General features: G+C 46.6%; 1 protein-coding gene across 1 annotated transcript in view; it reads right to left on the bottom strand.

Annotated features, from left to right (window-relative positions):
• Positions 1-1,247: 1,247 nt before the first annotated feature.
• Positions 1,248-19,792, bottom strand: part of Tnr (tenascin R) — a 76,588-nt gene continuing 58,043 nt past the window's right edge. Inside the window, exons 17-21 of the mRNA XM_013015610.1 lie at positions 13,014-13,165; positions 11,565-11,661; positions 6,598-6,759; positions 2,419-2,582; positions 1,248-1,596 (exon numbers count right to left, since the gene is read on the bottom strand). Of these exons, the coding sequence (XP_012871064.1) occupies positions 1,477-1,596; positions 2,419-2,582; positions 6,598-6,759; positions 11,565-11,661; positions 13,014-13,165 (695 nt within the window). The 3' untranslated portion in view covers positions 1,248-1,476. The remainder of the gene's footprint in view (positions 1,597-2,418; positions 2,583-6,597; positions 6,760-11,564; positions 11,662-13,013; positions 13,166-19,792) is intronic.

The raw sequence follows: 19,792 nt of genomic DNA, 5'->3' as shown, positions 1-19,792 counted from the left end.
GCTTGGTTTGAGTGTAGAGTGGTTTCTTGTAGAAAATTTGACAACTCACCAGTAACTGAAGGTCCAAGATACCCCACACTATACAGAACTGAGCCTGGGGGAAGGGGCAAGAGCAGAGAGGAGGGTGGAGACTTGGACATGGGTTTGGGCAGATGCTGGAAGGGCGGCTGAAGCTGCCATTGGATTTGGAGGAGCCAAAAGGTCCCACTGCTGAGGTCCCTAGCTCTCCAGGGCTTACCCATCCAATCAAGCTGGCGGAGACAGCACATCTCATCCTGTGAGAGACGGGTCCACCGCCCTTCCCTCTCACCTTCGGATTCCTAGATGTAATTTCCTCTGGCACTTTTCATTTTTCCTTTCCAAAGCTGAATAATGTAAGAAGATGGAGAAACGTTTCTCATGATCTCACCTCAGTAAGGGGTCATTTCTCTTTCACACAGAATCAGAACAAAATAAAGCGAAACGAAACAACTAGCCCAGACATTATAGTTCCTCCTAGGACTGCGAGTTGGAAGGATGGCTGGCTGTTCATCTAACTGTACCTTCTGCCTCTCACTAAGACCCCTGTATCAGGAGAGCCTGGCTAACGATGGAAATAAGGCTTTCCGCTTGCAAGTCACAAAACAAAACCCATGATAAATCAGATCAGAAATTGCAACTGGGGAGGATCTATTTCTTACATGAACTGTCATTTCTATGGGGGGTGCCCTAATTTCTTACTCTTCGGTCCCTTCCTCAATTCATGACTCCAAAGTGCTAAAAGAAAAAAAAAAGTAATTCCCCCCCACCCTTTCACCATCAAGGAAAGTTACTGACTGGCTGGATAGTGAGAAGAGTGACTGAAACCCTCGGTCACGTAGCCACTGTGTAACCCAAGGCCAGGATCAAACAGTATCTGCCTTGAGAATGAGATTTTTAACCCAATAGGAACTAAGGGTGAATAAAATTTGGTGAAGGACTGATGGGTTGGGTTGGAAAAGATAGGAACCACAGAGGATGAGAATCTTTGGCCCATCACAAAGGACTTGGGTTGTTGATCTCTTCCTCCTTTTTAATGGGAAGTTGTTGGCCAAGCCCTGTGGCTGAGGTTTCTTCCCTGGGCTGGTGTGATTGATCACCTGGCCCTCGAAGGCTTGTGATGAGATCACAAATACCCGGAAGGCATGTGCCTGTCACCATACCCCTCAGCAGTCCACAGCTTCCCTCCTTTCCTCCTAGATGGGAAAGGAGGGGTTAGTTAGGGATGACTGTGGAGGAGGGAGAAGGCAGTCCCAGAATTAGGCTCCACAGCAGCAGAAACTATGAGCAGATGGATGGTAGTCAGCTGATGATCTCTGCGACGCCCCTGCCTTCCTTCCAACACTCTTAATATGTATGTTGCCAAGCACATGACTATTGCCTCCCCCCCCCTTGTCTCATATTATAAAATACAAACAAAGGACAGAAAAGATCGTTTGGTTCCCGGCTGCCCACTGCTCAGAACTGTAAGGCCCGCCGTTTCCTCCCTGCTGAGACACGGTGGTTGTAGGGTCGCATCTTCATTTCCACAAAGGGGATGGAGAACTCGTGGCCTTTCCAATGGTACCAGTTGATTCCCTGGGTACAAGAAAGAGGCACAAGTCAGATCACCCCTCCCTCTCCACAGAATTCTCTACTTGAAAAGAAAGGGAATGACTGGAGCATGAAATCCAACATGCCAACGTAGTTACCGACAGCTAAAGAGTAGTTTTGTGGCTGAGTTCCCAATAAGGAGAATGGAGCCTCGTCCCTTCCCAGTATTCTCCTTCAACCAGCCCAGGGTCTGAGTCTTTACTGGGAACATGTTACCAGCTTTGCCTATTTTGGCCTTCAGTTGTGGAATGGAGTAGCAGCTAGTGGTGAATTTCAAAATCTCCAATGAAGAGGACATCTCTTTGATTTCTCCCTCCTGAAGGGGGAGACTCGCATAGCTTTCACCTGAAATGTTCAATCATCTGGAGGTGTCTGACCTTATGGGCTTTTCTGGATTTGGCCTTCTGCTGCCCAATATGGCAAGGTCCCTGTGGGTCCAGCCGGCTCCCTGTCACCCGGCCTAGTCTGTGAATTGATTTGCATTCTTTTGGGGAAATAGAGTCTCCTTCACTTGGCTATTTCTGAACGGGGGCCTGCTTTCCTCCTTGGGGAGCAGCCTGTGAAGCACTTCCCAGAACGGATGAGCTCTCCGCTGAGTTCTTCCTCCCAGTGGAAGCGTTTTCCCTTCTTTCCCTGGGCTTCCTTCCTCCCGTCCTGGGCATGCCCCAGCATTTGGACAGCTGTTTTCTCTAGGATAGATTGTTCTCAAAGTACTTTTTTTTTTTTTTAAAGGAAAATGTAGGCCCCACATGAACACTGCAGCATGAAGCTGAGGGTTCTGTGCTTTGGGTCACCCCAAGCGCCTACCTGACTGTGCCTGGACTCCCCATACTTCCCGTTGAGGTTGGTCCGGTGGCAGTTCTTATACCACCAAGCGCCTTTGTACGACATGGCGCAGTTGGTGACTGCCACGTCGTTGTCTCTGTCCTCTGTGGAGAAAGGGCGCCCCTGGTGGTAGCTGAGGGAGTCTCCTGCAAAGAAGAACATCCATGGGAGTTCCACCTGGGACAGAATTGTAAAAGATCCCGCGTTCACAGGATCCCGTCCCAGGGAATATGGTGACCGCACCCAGGACCTCTGCTTACCACCCCTGTCCCGCTCAGCTCCTCGGTCTGGCTGCGCTGACCGTATCCTCGCTTTACTCTGTGTGATCACTACCTGCATGCTGCTCTCTTCAAACCACCTCTTCTTCCCCAGGCTTTTGCTGAGAGCAAGGTTGCATACAACCACTCTCAATACCCTCAGATGTCTCCCAGGCCCTCCACGAAACACAGAACACTCATGGTTCCTCTCTCCTCCCCTGGAGACAGAAACTAGCCATGCTGACTTGGGTCATTCTGGGTCTCCACTGTGGGCACAGCCTGCCTTTCACCCAACATCACCAACCCTGGTCAGACTCTATCTCCAAAACCACATTAAGAACGTGGTGCCCCTTGTGAAGAAGGAAAGGAGCCAACTAGAGATTCCATCAACAGGAAACAAGATGCTGAACACATCATAGCCAGGCCAAAGGAGACGTGCATCTTGGGGAACAGTGGACTTGGAGAGGGGAGACCAAGTCTGTGATCACTACTGCCAAACATCTGACAGGCTACTGAGGAAAAATACCATTAAATGCACATGGTGGAGCTGGGTGCTGGTGAGTCACACCTGCAATCCTAGCTACTCAGGAGGCTGAGATCTGAGGTTCGCCTTTCAAAGCCAGGCAAGTCTATGAGGTTTTTATCTCCAATTAGCCACTAGAAAACCAGAAGTGACGTTTTGGCTCAAGTGGTAGAGCGCTCACCTTGAGCTGAAGAGCTCAGGGACAGCGCCCAGGCCCAGAGTTCAAGCCCCACGACCGACAAAAATAAATAAATAACTAATAAACAAACATGGTGAATAAGAATGAGCATTGGTAGGAGGAGACTGTAAAGAGGCCTATCTTGGTTCAAGAGAAGAAGAGAAATCAGCTACACCAAAAGTGGTGTAGGCTGCCCTGAGCTCAGCCAGGGGGGCTCTCAGATGGACCCGGGGGCCGGTGCACTCCTGCTGGAGACGTTGTGCAGGGTTTCGTACAAATTGACCATTTGACCATCATTCATTTGTAAGGATTTGTGGTTAGGAATGTTGCCAAGGGAACTTATACTACTTATGGGATGAACGTTACCTTAGCTGCATCTGAGGTTCATTTCCCCAGGAGGGGCATTGTCAGGGGCTTTGGAGCTATACCCACAGTGGCCACTGGGTGTCTCTAATGCATCCCAACAAGACTCCTGACTGGATCATCTTTTTTTATGTATGTATTTATTCTTGGTCTCTCTCTGTGTGCGTGTGCGTGTGCATGCACACACTAGTCTTGGGGCTTGAACTCAGGGCTTGGGCTCTGTCCCTGAGCTTAGCTTTTTTTTTTTTTTTTTTTGCTCAAGGCTAGCACTCTACCACATGAGCCTCACAGCTCTACTTCTGCCTTTTTGTTAGCCCATTGGAGCCAACATTCTCATGGATGTTTCTGCCCAGCCTGGCTTTGAACTGCAACCCTCAGAGCTCAGTTTCCTGGTTAGGATTACAGGCACGAGCCACTACACCCAGTGGATCATCTTTATTTTAGAGGGAAGCCTCCCCTTCCCGTCCAATGGGAAGTCGTTTCAGCAGCATAGTATTATCTCTCCACTACCCTCTTCATTTTGTCTGTCCAGCCTCAAAGGATTCAGGTTTTGTGTCTGTCTAGAGTTAACTTCATCACTGGGAACATATTCTTTGTCCTCTCTTCCTAGTCCTGGACAAGAGAGAAAGGAATCCTTACTCTTATTTTTCCCTTCCCATTTCTTAGCATTTTTACTTCCTCTTTATCTTAAATCATACTCATGTCTTTTGTCTGAAAAAAATTATTGGATTAATCTTCCGGCATAATTAGTAACCCTTTCTTTACTTTTTAGTTGTTCATGTTGTCTCTGCCCACAGCTCTATCTTCTCCATCCTGCTTCTTCTTCTGAATTCTAGAACTTATTCTTCTTATTCTCCTGGAGCAATTTTCTCCAGCTTCGACTTTGATGTTGCCTGCTGCTGTCTCAGTCATGATCCACAGGTAACTTTATATGTCTTTCCTCATGTAGTTCCCCTCCCCCTTTCTGCCTCATATATTCCTCTCAAACCTTTAGTGCATTAAATTATTAAATTAAATCATGAATTTCTCTCATGACCACCATCTAGATTTATACCTTTCCCTTAATCCTCACACTGACCAAGGCTCATATTATCTTCTATTGGGATGAATACCACAGCCACCAGCTGATCTCAGCTCTTGATCAGATTTACTTTATCCTGTCTGGGGTTGTCTAACTGATGTTCCTAAAACTCCACTTCCCCGATAACCCTCCGGATTGGCAAGGCTCTCCACACCTACTATGTCAAGACCAACTTCCTCTACTCCTTGGTGTCCAGGCTGTCTAGGACCTGGCTCCTCCTCCTCCAAGCTCTTTCTATCCCCTCGGAGCTCACTCTCTGTGTAGGGTAGCTGGCCTGTCACACTCTCCTCCCTCCAATTAGGATCCAATTCAAATGGGCCACCTTCACGGGCCTCCTCAAGCTCCCAGACACCCTTCACTGAGCACCCTTCCATGGGAAGTGGGTGCTATTTATTGCATAGAGAGTTACTTCTCAGTGGTTCGATCCAGAACCACCATTGAGTGAGGTTAGCTAGATGTGGGGCAGCCTAAATAACCCCAGATTTTCCTCTTCTGAAGAAGATGAATTCACTATTCCAGGTGAGGAATGAATCATAATTAATTTCTAATGATCAGCCAACCTGTTGGCAGGATTTGCCTCTGACACATGAAAGTTGAATACAGTCCAACAGTTTTTCCCTCCGCAGGCCCCCTGCCAGGAAATAAGGCTGGAACAGAGAGAGGCAGTAGGGACTGGGCCCAGGATAGACAAAGTGTGGGCTTGAAGGGAGAAGGATAAAGAAGAAGAGCAGGGGAAAGCTTGCTTCTTCTATTCCTGCAGTGAAACTGGGATGACTCTTCTTCAGGTGTAATTCTAATCTAGGCAGTGAATAGCATCTGGTTATTTTCTCAATGATTTAGTCTGACATCTCGTTTAATACGTCCATTTCAACGACTATTTTATGCTCAAATTGGACCTTTTCTTGGGGAGCCTCAGGCTTGTCTGATTGCCGTTACCAGTGATCTCGAATATGAACAATAGCAAAGAAGAGTGTGTCTGCTCTTTGGAATAACAATACCTGGCCAAGAAAAGAAATAATTGAGCAGCTGCAGTAATTGGAAGGGCAGCACCTTGGAGTTCTTCTTAATTCTAAGAAGGCACCAGAAATGCTACTAAAATTAAACACCAGTACTTAGCCCTACCTTTGGAGTAGTGAAAGGGCCAATAATGCCATGTACCAAACAGTAGAGTATCTGGCACAAGAGGCGTTATGAAATGGGTCTTAAGGGAATGCAAGAACTAGAAGGGCAGAGCCCAGCAGCAGCATGGACGGAGAACCGTGATTGCGAATTGCTGACAGAGGGGGCGCTCTTCTGCTCGGTAGAGGTGATCCCGGTAAGAATGGTGGGCTGAGGGAGCATCTCAGAAGATGGGCAATCTGTATTATTTTCCTTAGTTCAAAGATGGTTTTCCTAGATGCCATTGCAAGAGAGATTTCTACCCAGAGGGGAGATGGTTCTGCTCTCACTGCATTTAGATAAGAAAAGGAATCCTTTGTTTTTACATTTATTTTTTAACGTTAAGGGCAGTCGCATGTCACTGATTGCATTATCTGACTAGTCTGTGAAGGGGAAAGATACTGTTACTACAATTTTCCAGATGAGCAAACAGAAGTCTTGAGACATTGATGTCAGGTCCCCGTGACTGGTGAGGAGGATGAGGACAAGAGCCATTGGATCCCCAGCTCCCTGTCCCACAGCATAGCTCGCGCCTGGAACACGGGCTCCTTGTCCTGCTTCATGCCCACCACCCTTGGGTCTGCTCGGGACCCGCAGGTACCTGCAGTGCCGTTGTAGCCTCCTAGGCGGAGTTTGTACAGGTTTCTGCTGTCCTCCACAGAGAACTTGTCATAGTGGGCGAAGACCGCCTCCTGTCCATCCCGCATGTCCACACGGAGCTCGTAGCGGCCCTGGGATGTGATCCTGTGTATGTTGTCCAGCCCTGTGGAGAAGAGCAGACCATGTGCTGAGTCTGGCCCCCAGCAGCTTTGGAAATGGGAGGGGGAAAAAAAACAGATGTTAAAGGGAAGGAGCATCCAGGTAGAGGTAATCTAGATTTGCCTTTGCTCTCAACCCGCCTCAGGTTGTTCTTAGAGAGACTCTGTCAGAGTCCAAACTTTCTCCTGCAAAAAGGCCCAGCCCTAGTCTGCTGAAGAGTGCTACCAGACATTCTAGGTCGTTACATCTGGGCTTGATCCAGTAACGGATAAACCCTGAGCCTCAGGTTACCTGACTTTATTCATCATCTCTCCTGAGAACAAGACAAGGGTATGAATCCTTTGATGTAAGTGGAAGAAAGCAAGAAGTAGAATCACAGGGGAAAACTTCCAGGTATCCTCAGGATCCAGGCACCCCTACGCTTCTGAGTATTCCCTGGGGAAACTCTGCCTTTCATTCCACTCTTCTTCCTTCTTTCATTCCACTCATCTTCCTTTTGTCTCCCTCCAGGAGGCTCCAAGAGCCAGGGCAGAGCATACTGATATTTTGAGACTTCCATGATTCAACTTTCTTCATGAATTTCCAACTTTAGGATGGTCTGAAGGTTATACGCATCATAGAAAGTGCACTTTGAATTTTAATCTTTCCCTGAGCTATCAATTACTGGGCAACGCCTTCTCCTGGTCATGTGAGTGACAACAAGCACATAAGCACAGGTGTAAATGACTGTACTCTATACCGTACTGCACTGCTAAGTATGATGCTTGGTAAGCTATGTGTGTTAAATGTGTTTTCAACCTAACAGCATTTCAGTTTATAACGGGTTTATTGGGATGCAGCCTTCAACATAAATTGAAGGGCACCTGTATTGTCCTCTGCTTTGTGACTCTGATTGCTTTCTGTCTGATGCACCTACCACACTTTATAATCTTTACTGGTCTTTCTGTGAAGTTATTCCCACTCAGGTGTCTTCTGCCTGGCCCCTAAGCAGGCTGTGGGCTAATAGATTCTATAAGGTACAAACTCCTGTAAGTCCAGAGTTTGAGAGCTAGAGCCCAGACATCCCTTGGTGATATTTTCTCTTATGTATTTTCAAACCTGCTTTTCTGAGACTCTGAGTCTGTCCTGGTTGCTTAAACTTTGAACCAATCTCCTTGTGCTGCTGAGGATCTGGATCTTTCTGATGTTTCTGTGTTTAGTGAGCCTGGCTCTTCTTGCCTTGCTGTAGTATCTGAGTGGGCCACAGTTTAGAATAAGAAAACCGCAACAGTAGAAGGGAATTTAGAGATTACATAGGCCCGCCTCTTTGTTTTGTAGAAGAGGAAGCTGTGTCCAGAGAAGCAAAACGATCGTCTAGGGGGTCATCCAGATCTTTTGGCCTCGTTAGTCTTCTCAGCACATGAAGTTTTGCCTTGATTGTAAAAAGGAAGGCTGTTGACTGCTATCTTGAAGCTGTTGACCCATAGCCTGCCCTGGATTGCTCTTGTGCAGATGGAATGTTTGCTGGTGAAATCATGTCTGGAGGCCTTTAATCAGCAGGTGGATCCATCCTGCCAGGAGCAGAGCTGCCAGCAATTCACAGCCTTTCATAGCCTTGACCAAGTGGAGTCACTTCAGCCTTCCTTCCCAGATGCCTTTGGGCAGACTGTATCTCCAGCCAAGACCCGTTTAATTTTCCTGGCTGTATCCTGCTTCTTCCCCCTTCCTACTCAGAGGACCTCCCCGAATAACTCATTTGCACAGGAGCTCCCTGCAGGAAGTCATTTGGGATTTCCCATCATTGGAAATCATTTGTTACTTGAACAAGAATCCCAATTTCCAGTTCTGTTTCTAAAACTTCAACAGGACATGCTTCGTGGGTCATAATGTTACCCCAAACTTGAATATTACTTCTGACCTACCCATGACCAGACTTACCTCGGTTCAAGAGCTCTTACTGGCTCTGTATTCCTTGTAACATCAAGAGTTCTCTTTTCAACTTTCTTTTCCATAATGTGTCTTTATACAACCAACCTAACCTCATGTTCTGATTTGTACCTTTTCTCTGCGGACAGGGAGGATTCTTGACTTTTTTCCTTTACTATCTCCATCCCTCTTCTATTCTCCCAAGATCCCTCACCGTCTCTACCATGGATCAGCTGTCTTTCTTCCTTGGTACCTGCCTTCTTCTCAGTAGCTCATAGGTTAGGATGGGTGTTTCCCAGTGTGGGTGGTATCTCTGATGCTCTGAGAAATATGTGGGAATGAGCCACTAAATAACTTTCAATGAACAAGAAAAGCACTTCTGGAAGTCTATTTCAGTTTTCCTTAATATGTGAACGAGAAACCGTAACTTAACCTCAACCTTACTTCTCAGCGTCAGCTTGGTTCTTATTTAACATCTGACACGTTCTGATCTCTGTTTTCATTCAGCACCAGCAGCAGCAGAGACAGCAGTGGGCTTAGAGCCCATGTGTTAAAATGTAGTTTAATCATATTCCCATTGCTTTCTTTCCATTGCTTTTATTTTTGAGACAATCTTTTGATTTATAACACATAATAACTAGTTTTTTTCATTTTTGGTCAGATAAAATTTCATTAAACATAGATTTAATTAAATAAAAAATAAGCGGTGATCACTGATATATTTTACAAAGTACGACAAAAATTGTAAAATTGATATTCGGTTTGGAAGCAAGTCTTGTCTGTTTATGGATACCTTGGCTTGTGGTGTGTGTGTGTGTGTGTGTGTGTGTGTGTGTGTGTGTGTTGGCAGAACCAGGGATCCAGGGATTGAACTCAGGCCTTGCATTTGCTACGCAAGTGCTATACCAACTGACTAATACTCCTCCCAACCATTTTTGCTTTAGTTATTTTTTTGGACAGGGTCTTAGGTTTTTGTCCAGAACTGGCTGTGGACCACAGTTTTTCTAACTATATTTCTTGTACAGCTAGGATGACAGGTATGTACCACTATGCCCAGCTTATTTACTGAGATGAGGGGGTCTCCCTAGCTATTTTCCCAGGCTGGTCTCAAACTGTAATCCTTCTGATTGCTGTCTCCTGAATACCTGTCATTATTGGCATGAGCCACTGTAACTGGCCTTCACTTATATTTTTATTAGCTTCATTGACAAACACAGGTTTGTTTATCTGGTAAGAATTCAAGAAGTTCTTATGATTGATTGGCCTCAGCTATCTATGATCCCCTGGGCACTACAATAGACAGCAGTATTTAAAAGATGAATACGATGTAGTTCCTGCCCTGAAAGAAGTTTACACAGTGCAGTTGAGGGAGATAAAGTCAACTAGACCAAGCTTTGGACCACAAGATTATGGCCAATTTCCCCACAGGCAGTAGGTTGAGAAAACTAATTAAGATATGTTCTGGGGAGGAAGATATTTAGCTGAGAATCTGAGTACACGTAAGTGGGTTATTGATAGAGGTGGGGAAAGGGGACAATTAGCTGGGAAAACATTTCTTGCAGAGATGCATCAGTGCATCTCCATGTTTGGAGTTCAGCAGAGGATAAGCAGGTGAGGTTCTTAATGGTGGAGAGCTAGGTGTAGTAGGAGTAGAGAGGCCTTGTACCTTGGCCAAGGGTTTGGTATTCACCTGGTAATGGTACAAAGTCATCAAATGGCTTTACAGGAGTCTGAGGAGTATTATTCTAGTGGTTGGGTGGGTAATGGGGTGGTTAGAGGCCTTGTTGGCAGGGAGCTTGGTTACAGGTTTGTTACTGGGAGTGCAGGAGAAGCTGATGAGATTTAGATGAGAGGGTGGTGTGTGTGTGTGTGGGGGGTGGTATCGAGAGGAGAGCATTTGGAGCATGATCATCCCGCCTTTCCCTCCACTTGTTTTTATCAGTTACTTTGAAAGTCTCACTAAGAAGGAGAGGGAAGCTGGGTGCTGGTACTTGCAGGCTCAGGCCTGTAATCCTAGCTATTCAGGAGGCTGAGATCTGGGGATAACAGTTTGACACTAGCCCAGACAGAAAAGTCCATGAGACTCGCTTTTCTTTTCCCCAGGGCTGAGGACTGAACCCAGGGCCTTGCGCGTGCCGGGCGGGCGCCCTTCCGCTGGGCTAACCCCCCAGCCCCTCCATGAGACTCTTATCTCCGACAAACCAGCCAAAAGCCACACGTGGAGCTGTGACTCCCATGGTAGAGTGCTAGCCTTGAGCACAAAAGCTAAGGGACAGTGCCCAGGCCTTGAGTACTGACACAAAAGAAAACAAAAGGAGAGGGCAGTGCAGGTGGTCATACTGGCTGCTTTCTGGATTGGCTCCACTGCTGCCGGGCTTGGGTTACCTACACACACCAGCTCAGTGCTCCAGCCATGTCAGAGCTCTAGGAAATTGCCCATCACCTCTAATGCCAGTGTCATCCCTCTCCCCCTTTCCTTCCCAAGTCAGATAATGACACTCTCCCAGGAACTGAGCACAGTGACTGGCCTCATTTGTCTCCTGACCTGCGGGCCGGTTGGCTGGTTGCCTGGCTTCTGAGAGGTGCAGCCTGCCTGCTGCTCCCCGAAACCCTTCCCTACCAGGCAGCACACTGATTTTGTAGTTGCTTCACATCAAGCCCCATCAGCATACGAGACTATTAATGAGGATGGGAAGAGACAGAGCAAAGAGGAAAACATCAGAATGAGATAAAAACAGATCAATCCTGGAGCCACACAGAGCAAGAGGTATTGCAAGCAATTCACAAGCTGTCAACCGCTCAATGCAAACCGGGTCCCTGATATTCCCAGATGGGGACAGAAAAGGGATGGACAAAAAGAAAAGCCAGATCAACCCACCGACGGAAAGACAAACCAGACGTTACCTAGCCAGAACTCATCTTCCAGGTTCCCAAAGCCAGCACGGTAGTTGGCCCATTTGCGGAAAAAGTCAGTCTGGCCATTTTGTCGCCTTTGAAATACCTGTGAAGAGAAAAGAGGACGATGAGGAGAGATGCCCAGGACAAGAAATGATAATACACAAACTGGATGCAACCAGCTCTGTCCCAACAATAACAACAATACCCAGATGAGGAGCATATCCCAACCGGAGCTGAGTATTTACAGAGCAGTTTCTGCAGGGGGTGCTGGCGGCCCTTCTCTGGAAGGGCAGAATGCCCCCTGGGGAAGAGGCTGAGGGGGTGTGATGTTGATGCTAATTTGCAGCCTGCAATGTAGAAGAGGATTTCAGATACAGATCAGACTCCCAAACCCGTCAGGGGAAATAAGTTGGACTCTCAAATTAGTCTCCGGCAACATAAAGAGCAGCAGAAAGCGTTCCTCACCAAATGAACAGGACCCAATTCCAATCACCTAGTCACTGTCCGCTGTCACCATTTTATTGCAGGCAAAGCGACAGCCAACCATTCACATCTCCGCTGTTCAAGTGCTAATTTCATCTAACCTCCAATACATCAGCCTGGGCTTCAACTTCCAATTATATTTTAAGAAGGAGGCACAGGTATGTAGGAAACATCAAAGATAATGTGTCCCAAGAGTAGCACAGCCACCAGTGAACAATTCAAAAACAGCCCTCGCTGCACCAGGCCAAATGGGGGAGAGGGAAATGTGTGCAGGCGGGCGGAGGGTTGGGTTTCCATCCCACATGGAGCCTGCTGGGCTGCCTCAGGCTCAGGTTGGCGAGCTCTGACATTCACACAGCGGCCTTCTTGACAGCTGGTGCATTGGTCCTTTCTTTCACTCGGCACTGCCCTGTCATGGCTGGGGTGGAGGAGAATTGCTTGTCAGCGAGGGGTAGCTCTCTTTTCCTAGTCATTGCTACTCCCTGGAGTCTACAGCTGCTCTAGGGAAGAACCAGCAGTCCAGAGAAAGATGAGGACAGAGCTAGCCCTTGTAGATGAACCTCTGCCCTTTATCCCACCTCTCCGGGCAGCTCTCCAATCACGTTCATCTCCCACAGGAGGGCTCCCCTGCTGCCTTATGATAGGTTGAGACCTGAGCTGGCCGGATCTCTGGGCCTGTCTGAGCCTCCACTACCTTTCCTCAATCCCTGTATGTATTCACTCTCCTTGGAGGAGCGGGAGGAAAAGCAGAAGCCATCTTGGGGCCTTTCTCTGAGCCAGGCTACTGCAGTGTCCATATGCTTCATTCTGGAGACATCTGTGATTGGGCTGCTGGGCCAGGATGCTGAAGGCTGTGAGGATGGAAGGAAGGATGACGAGCAGGGTGATGACATTCAGATGGACCGGTGCTGAGCTGGGCAGACTGGTTCCTGGGGATGTGGGCGTGCGAGGAGAGCGGCGGCACCTACTTACAATCCAGCCACCCCCATCCGTGGTCATGTCGCAGTACACCTGCAACTTCTGGCTTCGCTCTCCATTGAGGAAGATGGTGTAAACCCCACTCAGAGTGTCTCCATTCATCAAATGTTGGGCACAATCTTGAGGATGAGAGAACACTCGGCCCCCTGTACGGGAAAAGAAGTAAGTTCAAGACAAGATCCTGTCCACTACGTGTCTCTAGAGCCCCTTGGATCACAGAAGGTTTTAAAGAATCTTGGGGTTGGTACATCATCAAGCACTGTAACGAATTCTTTTTGCTGTTGTTGATGGTTGTGAGGCTTGAACTCTGGACTTGGCACTGTCCCTCAGCTCTTCAGTTCAAGGCGAGCGGTCTACCACTTGAGCCACAGCGCCACTTTTGGTTTTCTAGTGGTTTACTGGAGACAAGAGTCTCACGGACTTTCTTGCCCAGGCTGGCTTTGAACCACAATCCTCAGATCTCAGTCTCCTGAGTAACTAGGATTACAGGCATGAGCCACTGGCACCCAGCTTGTAACGAATTCTTGATGGATCTAAACAGTGAGTGTGTGCTGACTTTACATTATCTCATATATTTCCTTGTGAACTGATGCCAGCTTTTTTTTTTTTTTGCCAGTCCTGGGGGTTGAACTTGGGACCTAGGCACTGTCCCTAAGCCTCTTTTGTTCAAGGCTAGCACTCTACCACTTGAGCCACAGTGCCACTTCCAGCTTTTTTTTTCTGTTTATGTGATACTGAGGAATCGAACCCAGGGCTTCATGTATGCTAGGCAAGCGCTCTACCACTAAGCCGCATTCCCAGCCCCCTCTCCCCCCATGCCAGATTTATCAGACAATAGATAGTTTTATGGAATCTGAGGACCAAAGAGCTGGATTCACAGTCTGGCTTGCCTACTTGCATATTTTCTTGACCGGAGGCAAACAGTATTGGTGTGTTCATTAGTGAAACAAAAATCGGTGTAATGTAAGATGTATCAATCCTTCTAGGGATGCTTGCTTACTCAGGAGTTGGTGACAGATACACTGGCTGGAAAATCATTGCAGCATACACCTTTCATGTACGTCTGTGTGCACATATGTATATATGTATGGATGGATATGTGTCTGTGAATGCTAGGCTGGGAATTGAACCCAGGGCTTTTGCTTATATCTGACAAAAGGCCTGTCAGCAAAGCCTCTGTGGTCTTCATTTATGGCAGTCATTCCGGAAAACAAGCTCAGCATTAGCCCCAAGATGAATATCTATTCCCCGTATAAAATAATCTCCCAATTGTTCTAAACAATCAAACGGCCATGTTTTACAGTTCAGTTTAAGTTTAAGGAGAGGGCAAGGGAAGCAAATTGCAGCTCATCTTTCAGAGAGAACAGCCCAATTTGTAGAACAATATCTAATTAGCTGAAAGAGAAGCTTAAATCATGTGTCTTGAAGAGCTGAGCTTCGGGATACATTTGAAATTTGAATGCTAAGCAGGAAGCAGAGCAGCAGAGCCCACTGGAGGGGCTGATCGGACTTCAGGGCCTGTGGTACAAGTAAAAGGCACAGCTGGCTGTGCCAGGACTGGTATTTGGGTGCTCTGGAAATATGATGATCTTTGGGGCCAACACAGAACATGGCGCTGTTGATGATGTTCTGTGTCTGAACTGTGGCAGCAGTGGAGACACTGGAGAGGGGCTTTAGATGGCAGGCACTACAGTGTCCCCTACTGGCAGAACTAGTGTCCTACACCCTGGTCACCCCTGAAGCATTCTTTGTTAGGCAGAAGTTGATGGAAGGTGGTAGACTTCACCCAAGGTCCTTCTGACAAAGTACTGCCTGACAGCAGTGACTGTCCCCTACTTGCTGCTGTAGCACCATCTCAGTAGTTTGGAGCAAAGACACTGCCTACTTCAAGTGTGGTCACATACTTTATGTTTCCATAAAACCTTCATTTCTCGCCTCACTCAATTCCCATGAGGGCAGATTGGTATAGATCAGAGACTCATTTCACAAAACTGCATGAAAGATCTTACGCAAGTCTCCAGAACTCAAGTTTCAGATCCCAAGTCACATGTTCTAGTTGACTCCACTAAGAGAGGGAAATCATCTGGGCTATCTATCCTCATCCATCCACGCAGTGAAGGATTAATTGACATTGCACACATAGGCACGCAGACCTCCAATAGTTAGCTCACCAAACAAAGAGTGTATGTTCTGGTTCTATGAACTGATTTCCTTCATAGCTGCAGAAAAGCTGTTAAGTGTCATCTCTGGCACACCCTAAAACTCTCTGAAGGTCCTGATCTTTCTTGAAGGTACTGTTTTCATTTCAGAGGACAGTCATGGTCACTTCCCCTCCTTTGGTTGCTTTGGGAACACTGACATCATGCCCTAGCTACTCTGCACCCTGCTCTCTGGATCCACCTGTACACACACCTCCTTTTCCCCAATCTCTCACCGCCTCAGTTTCTCACTTTACATTTGTACATAATTTAGTCTTCAGTGCTCCCCTACCTTATGCATAGGTACCCCATTCTCCTGGAGAAAGATTTTCTTCATCAAAGTCATCTTCACATCTTAAAGGAGCCAGAACCCCAACGTTTTTCCCAATAACCTAGATGTCTGTCACAACACCCCAGCTTGAAAACATCTATGTTATTGAAATACATACAGAAAAAGAAAACAAACTTTCAGAACAGGAAAATAAATGTTTTTTTTATGGCCCTCTTCACATTAATGATGATGAGTTAATATTTATGTTATAGATACATTTAAAAGGCTCACACATACCAGTTGCCTTATAAAAGCCAAACCTATTGCAAATTGAGATGACTTACCCTGGAGAAGGAGAACTCTACATACCATCTGAGTAATTGTCATATAAAAGGAGAGTTCACTTTAAAATCAGGAAATGGGAATAAGATCAAGTTCAGAAAAAAATGTGTGGTCTAAGGAGATGTTCACCAAGTGTGCGTTAGCCTGATGCACGATTGGGTGCACTTGTCTTGCCCTTGGCAAATTGCAAGGCCATCTGGTTGTTTATTGATTCCATATACTGTCATTTAGTCAGTGGCGTTTGTGGAAAGATATTCAACAATCCTTTTGCTTTTTACAGACTACAAGGATCAGCAAATGGGTTTTGAACATCCTGGGAACTTGAAGAAGTCACACTTACCATGAAAGAACTCCTCTCCAACCCACTCTTCAACATTGCCAAACTTTTGCCTCACACTGGCAAATCACTCCCTCTCAAATTACTCAAATCACTCCCTCTCACCAGTCAAGAGAAAACAGAGGATCACTAATAAGGATCAAGTGGAGGATTCTATCAAAATTCAGATTCCTATGTTCCACTACAGATCTACTGAATAGAATGTCCAGTGGGTAGGGCCTAGAAATCGGGGTGTCTTATCAAATTCCTTAAATGAGTCTAAGAACCCGCTGGGATTGAATCCCACTATTTGGATTGTATATATTTCTCTTCTCACAAAGGCCAAGATGTGGAACTGGAAGACAGTGCCCAGGGGCCCTGCAGTCTGCCTTCTCTGCCTAGATCCATATGACTGCGTGGAAATTAACTGAACCAACCTCTGTTTCTTTGTCTCTGTCTCTCTCTTTCCTTCTTCCACATTTCCCTTTCTTGCTCTCTCCTTTTCCTTCACATTCTTTATGCCAGTAGGTATATCTCAAATGGTCTCAAGATTTAGATGGAATGTGGTGGGAAGAAGAGGGATATCTGGCCTTGAGTTCAACCCTTGTGTTCCTCTTTTTACCATTCCTTTCTTCTTGACGGATGGCTAACAATGAAGAACATATTTATTTGCACCCTTTGAGTTCAGTGTGTACATTCTGAATTTCACACGTTTTAGGAGATCGTCACAAGAGATTTCAGGTGTCATGGCTCTCTAGATGCCATATGATTTAACATCATCAAAAAGTCATCCTTGGGGCCGGGAAGGTGGCTCAGTGGTAGAGTGCTTGCCTTGCATGCATGAGGCCTTGGGTTCGATTCCTCAACACCACATAAACAAAAAAGAAAAAAGCCGGAAGTGGCGCTGTGGCTCAAGTGGTAGAGTGCTAGCCTTGAGCCCACAACCGGACCCTCCCCCCCAAAAAAAGTCATCCATAATCCTAACACAGATCATCTAGTAATTTTTCTAATAGAAATTTTTACCAACAAGAGCATGACTAGAAGTATTTTCTTCCTTTTGATACTATAACTTGAGTTTGGCCGATGAAGAAATATATTTTTTTTTAAGTACAGGCTGTGGCAACTACCATGTTAAAAGGAAATTCACATGGTTAAGTGTTTCTAGATGTAATTGTGAGATCAACAAGACCAGGGCACTGACTGGAAGAATTGCTCAGAAATTGGTTTGTGTGTTGAGCATCGGAGGCTGAATGCCGAGTGGACTGCAGCTAGCTACGTGACTCACAGTGCAATTAGATGGACTTTCTCAGCCCCTTCCCTGTCTTTGTGTGTTTTACATCCTTGGGTACAGTCTTTAAAGTGGTCAGACTTTACAGCTCTAGAGAGCACCCACCTGCTTCTCACTTGAATGGCCTGAGCATGAGGATGATAGCCATGATGTTAATGTTTTTCTTTGAGGACTACCTCACCAGGTCCTGCACCAAATGCAGCACAGAGGAGTTGCTCCACACAATCACAGGCAACTTCCTCTGTCCACTACCACTTTGTTTTTGCTCTCGCGGAAGTGGATTTGTGTTTGACTCTCACCTAGTCCTCCATGTTAAAATGAATGACCCTTATATGAAAAGTAGCCACAATTAGATTGTTGGGGACAATCTGTGTCCACGGAGAGTTACAAGTTCAGCCCCTGTGAACTGAATCTACCATGGTAGTTTTTCTTACAGCATCTTCAGTTTCATTTTCCTGTTTAGTTTCTTACTATTCATTCAGAAAACATATGAGAAACATCCTTTAGCTTCTCAATGTTGGACTAGGAGATGGGAATATAAAGAAAAGAATGATACAGTCCCTCCTTTCAGATTTCTAACTCTGGTAGAGAAACAGGTAAGTATGCTCTTGAGTTCTAAGAGCTCTGAGGTGGAAATGAGCATAGGTGGATGGAACTATATTATGGAGGGCACAGAGCCAAGCTGAGGGCTGGCAAAGTTGGGCTGGGAAGTGGGTCTGGGATGAAGCAGAGCTTGGAAAGTGCTCATCGGAAGGGAATTTTGATTTGGGGAACTGACGTAGCAGTGAGCCACAGCTGGTGGGAAAGGCGGCTCCAGCTTGTGCAGAAACACAGTCCATCTGGAGGATGGAAGATTTAACGGGCTGCAGAGCAAGAAGAGGGTTGAAGGGATGTGGCACCCAGCATTGGTTCATACTATGGAATGAGCTGAATTTTCTGCTGAAGCTAACAAGAGGAAGAGGCTCTTGGTGGACCTTGAACTCATTTGGTTTTCTAGAAAGATCATTCTCAATGCAGTGTGGGGGGTGAATTTTATGAGGACGAGACAGAATGTAGGGTTCCATTCATGAGGTCGTGTGGGGATGCAGGAGAGGTAGCAACAGGGTTTAAGGAGGCAATGGGATGGAGAATTCCAGAACTCTAGGCAGCTTTGATGTGTTTCTTCTCTACTGAGCTGCTGGAGAAGGTCCTGGGACTTGGCAGACCACCTGCCTTTTACCCAGTGACAAGTGCAACAGGATCTAGAATCTTCCTCTCAAATATCAGTTAACGGCATTCGAGTGGCAACTGGATGTTCGGTCATCATATGTCTTATTCTTTGGATTAACTTATACCAGCAGGCCCAATGGTGTGGCAGGTTAGGTTGATCACAGACTGGGGTTGCCAGCATGGACACTCACGTGTGGATCTTAATTCTGCACGGCAGGTGGAGGGTTTGGCATGGCGCTGTCTCCAACGTGCACACCTTGCTGAGGTGGTTCTGTCTACACTTGTCCTCATATTCCTTGTTTAATGGAAGTGATCTTTTTATAATGTTACTACAATCTAATAGCATCGTGATCTGATCTGGCATGTGCCCCCAAGCCCTCCAATGTAAGAATCCTACCCATCCAATGTCTATACCTGTCTACCTATTAACTGAACAGGAATTTATATTCTTGCCTTTGTCACCTGACTTCTCTAGCTAGTAGCCAGATGTCAGAAGTAGCTAGGGACATTTCTACCAACATTTTCAGCCCCAAGTCCTTCCTCTTGCCATTTATTTGCTGTCTAGTATTTTTTTTCCAGCCCCTCAATGCTCATGAGACTTCTCCTGACTTCATCTAAGGACTCAATCCACCAAGGGACAGCTGCTGCTCACAGCCTTCTCTGGGAGGAGACCAAATTCCAGCCTTTTACCCCTATTGTTGATGCCCCTTGTCAGCAGGAAGTAGCCAGAGAGAATCCTCGCCCTATTTCATGATTATTAAAAGGCTGGAATGTAAGGTCCACTCCTGGATGGCGAGCAGACTCCACCCTCCTCGCAGCAAAGTCTCCACCCAGTACCTGCGTTACCTAGGCAACTGGGACACCTGGAAGAGGTCACATCTGCATCTGCTGAGGTCACATCTGAATTTGATGTGGCCACACCTTTTTCCGCCCTTACCCTAGATAAGGCCTAGCCCAGGCCCAGAGGGTCTCTCTCGCTGCTGCTCTTTTCTAGGTCTCTCTGCTCTCTCTCTACCTCTCTCTCTGCTCTCTCGCTGCTCTTTTCTAGCTCTTTTCTCTCTCTCTTTCCTAGGCCTTTCCCAGCTGCGTGGAGTGCCAACCTTGCCTGGTCCCAGCAGGTCTACTGAATAAACCTACCCCTTCCCTGAA

The sequence above is a fragment of the Dipodomys ordii genome, unplaced genomic scaffold (genome assembly GCF_000151885.1).
Source record: "Dipodomys ordii isolate 6190 unplaced genomic scaffold, Dord_2.0 Scaffold27, whole genome shotgun sequence".
In the NCBI taxonomy this organism is placed as follows: Eukaryota; Metazoa; Chordata; class Mammalia; order Rodentia; family Heteromyidae; genus Dipodomys; species Dipodomys ordii.
The sequence above is the reverse complement of the archived record's forward strand: the minus strand, read 5'-3'. Positions and strand labels throughout refer to the sequence as shown.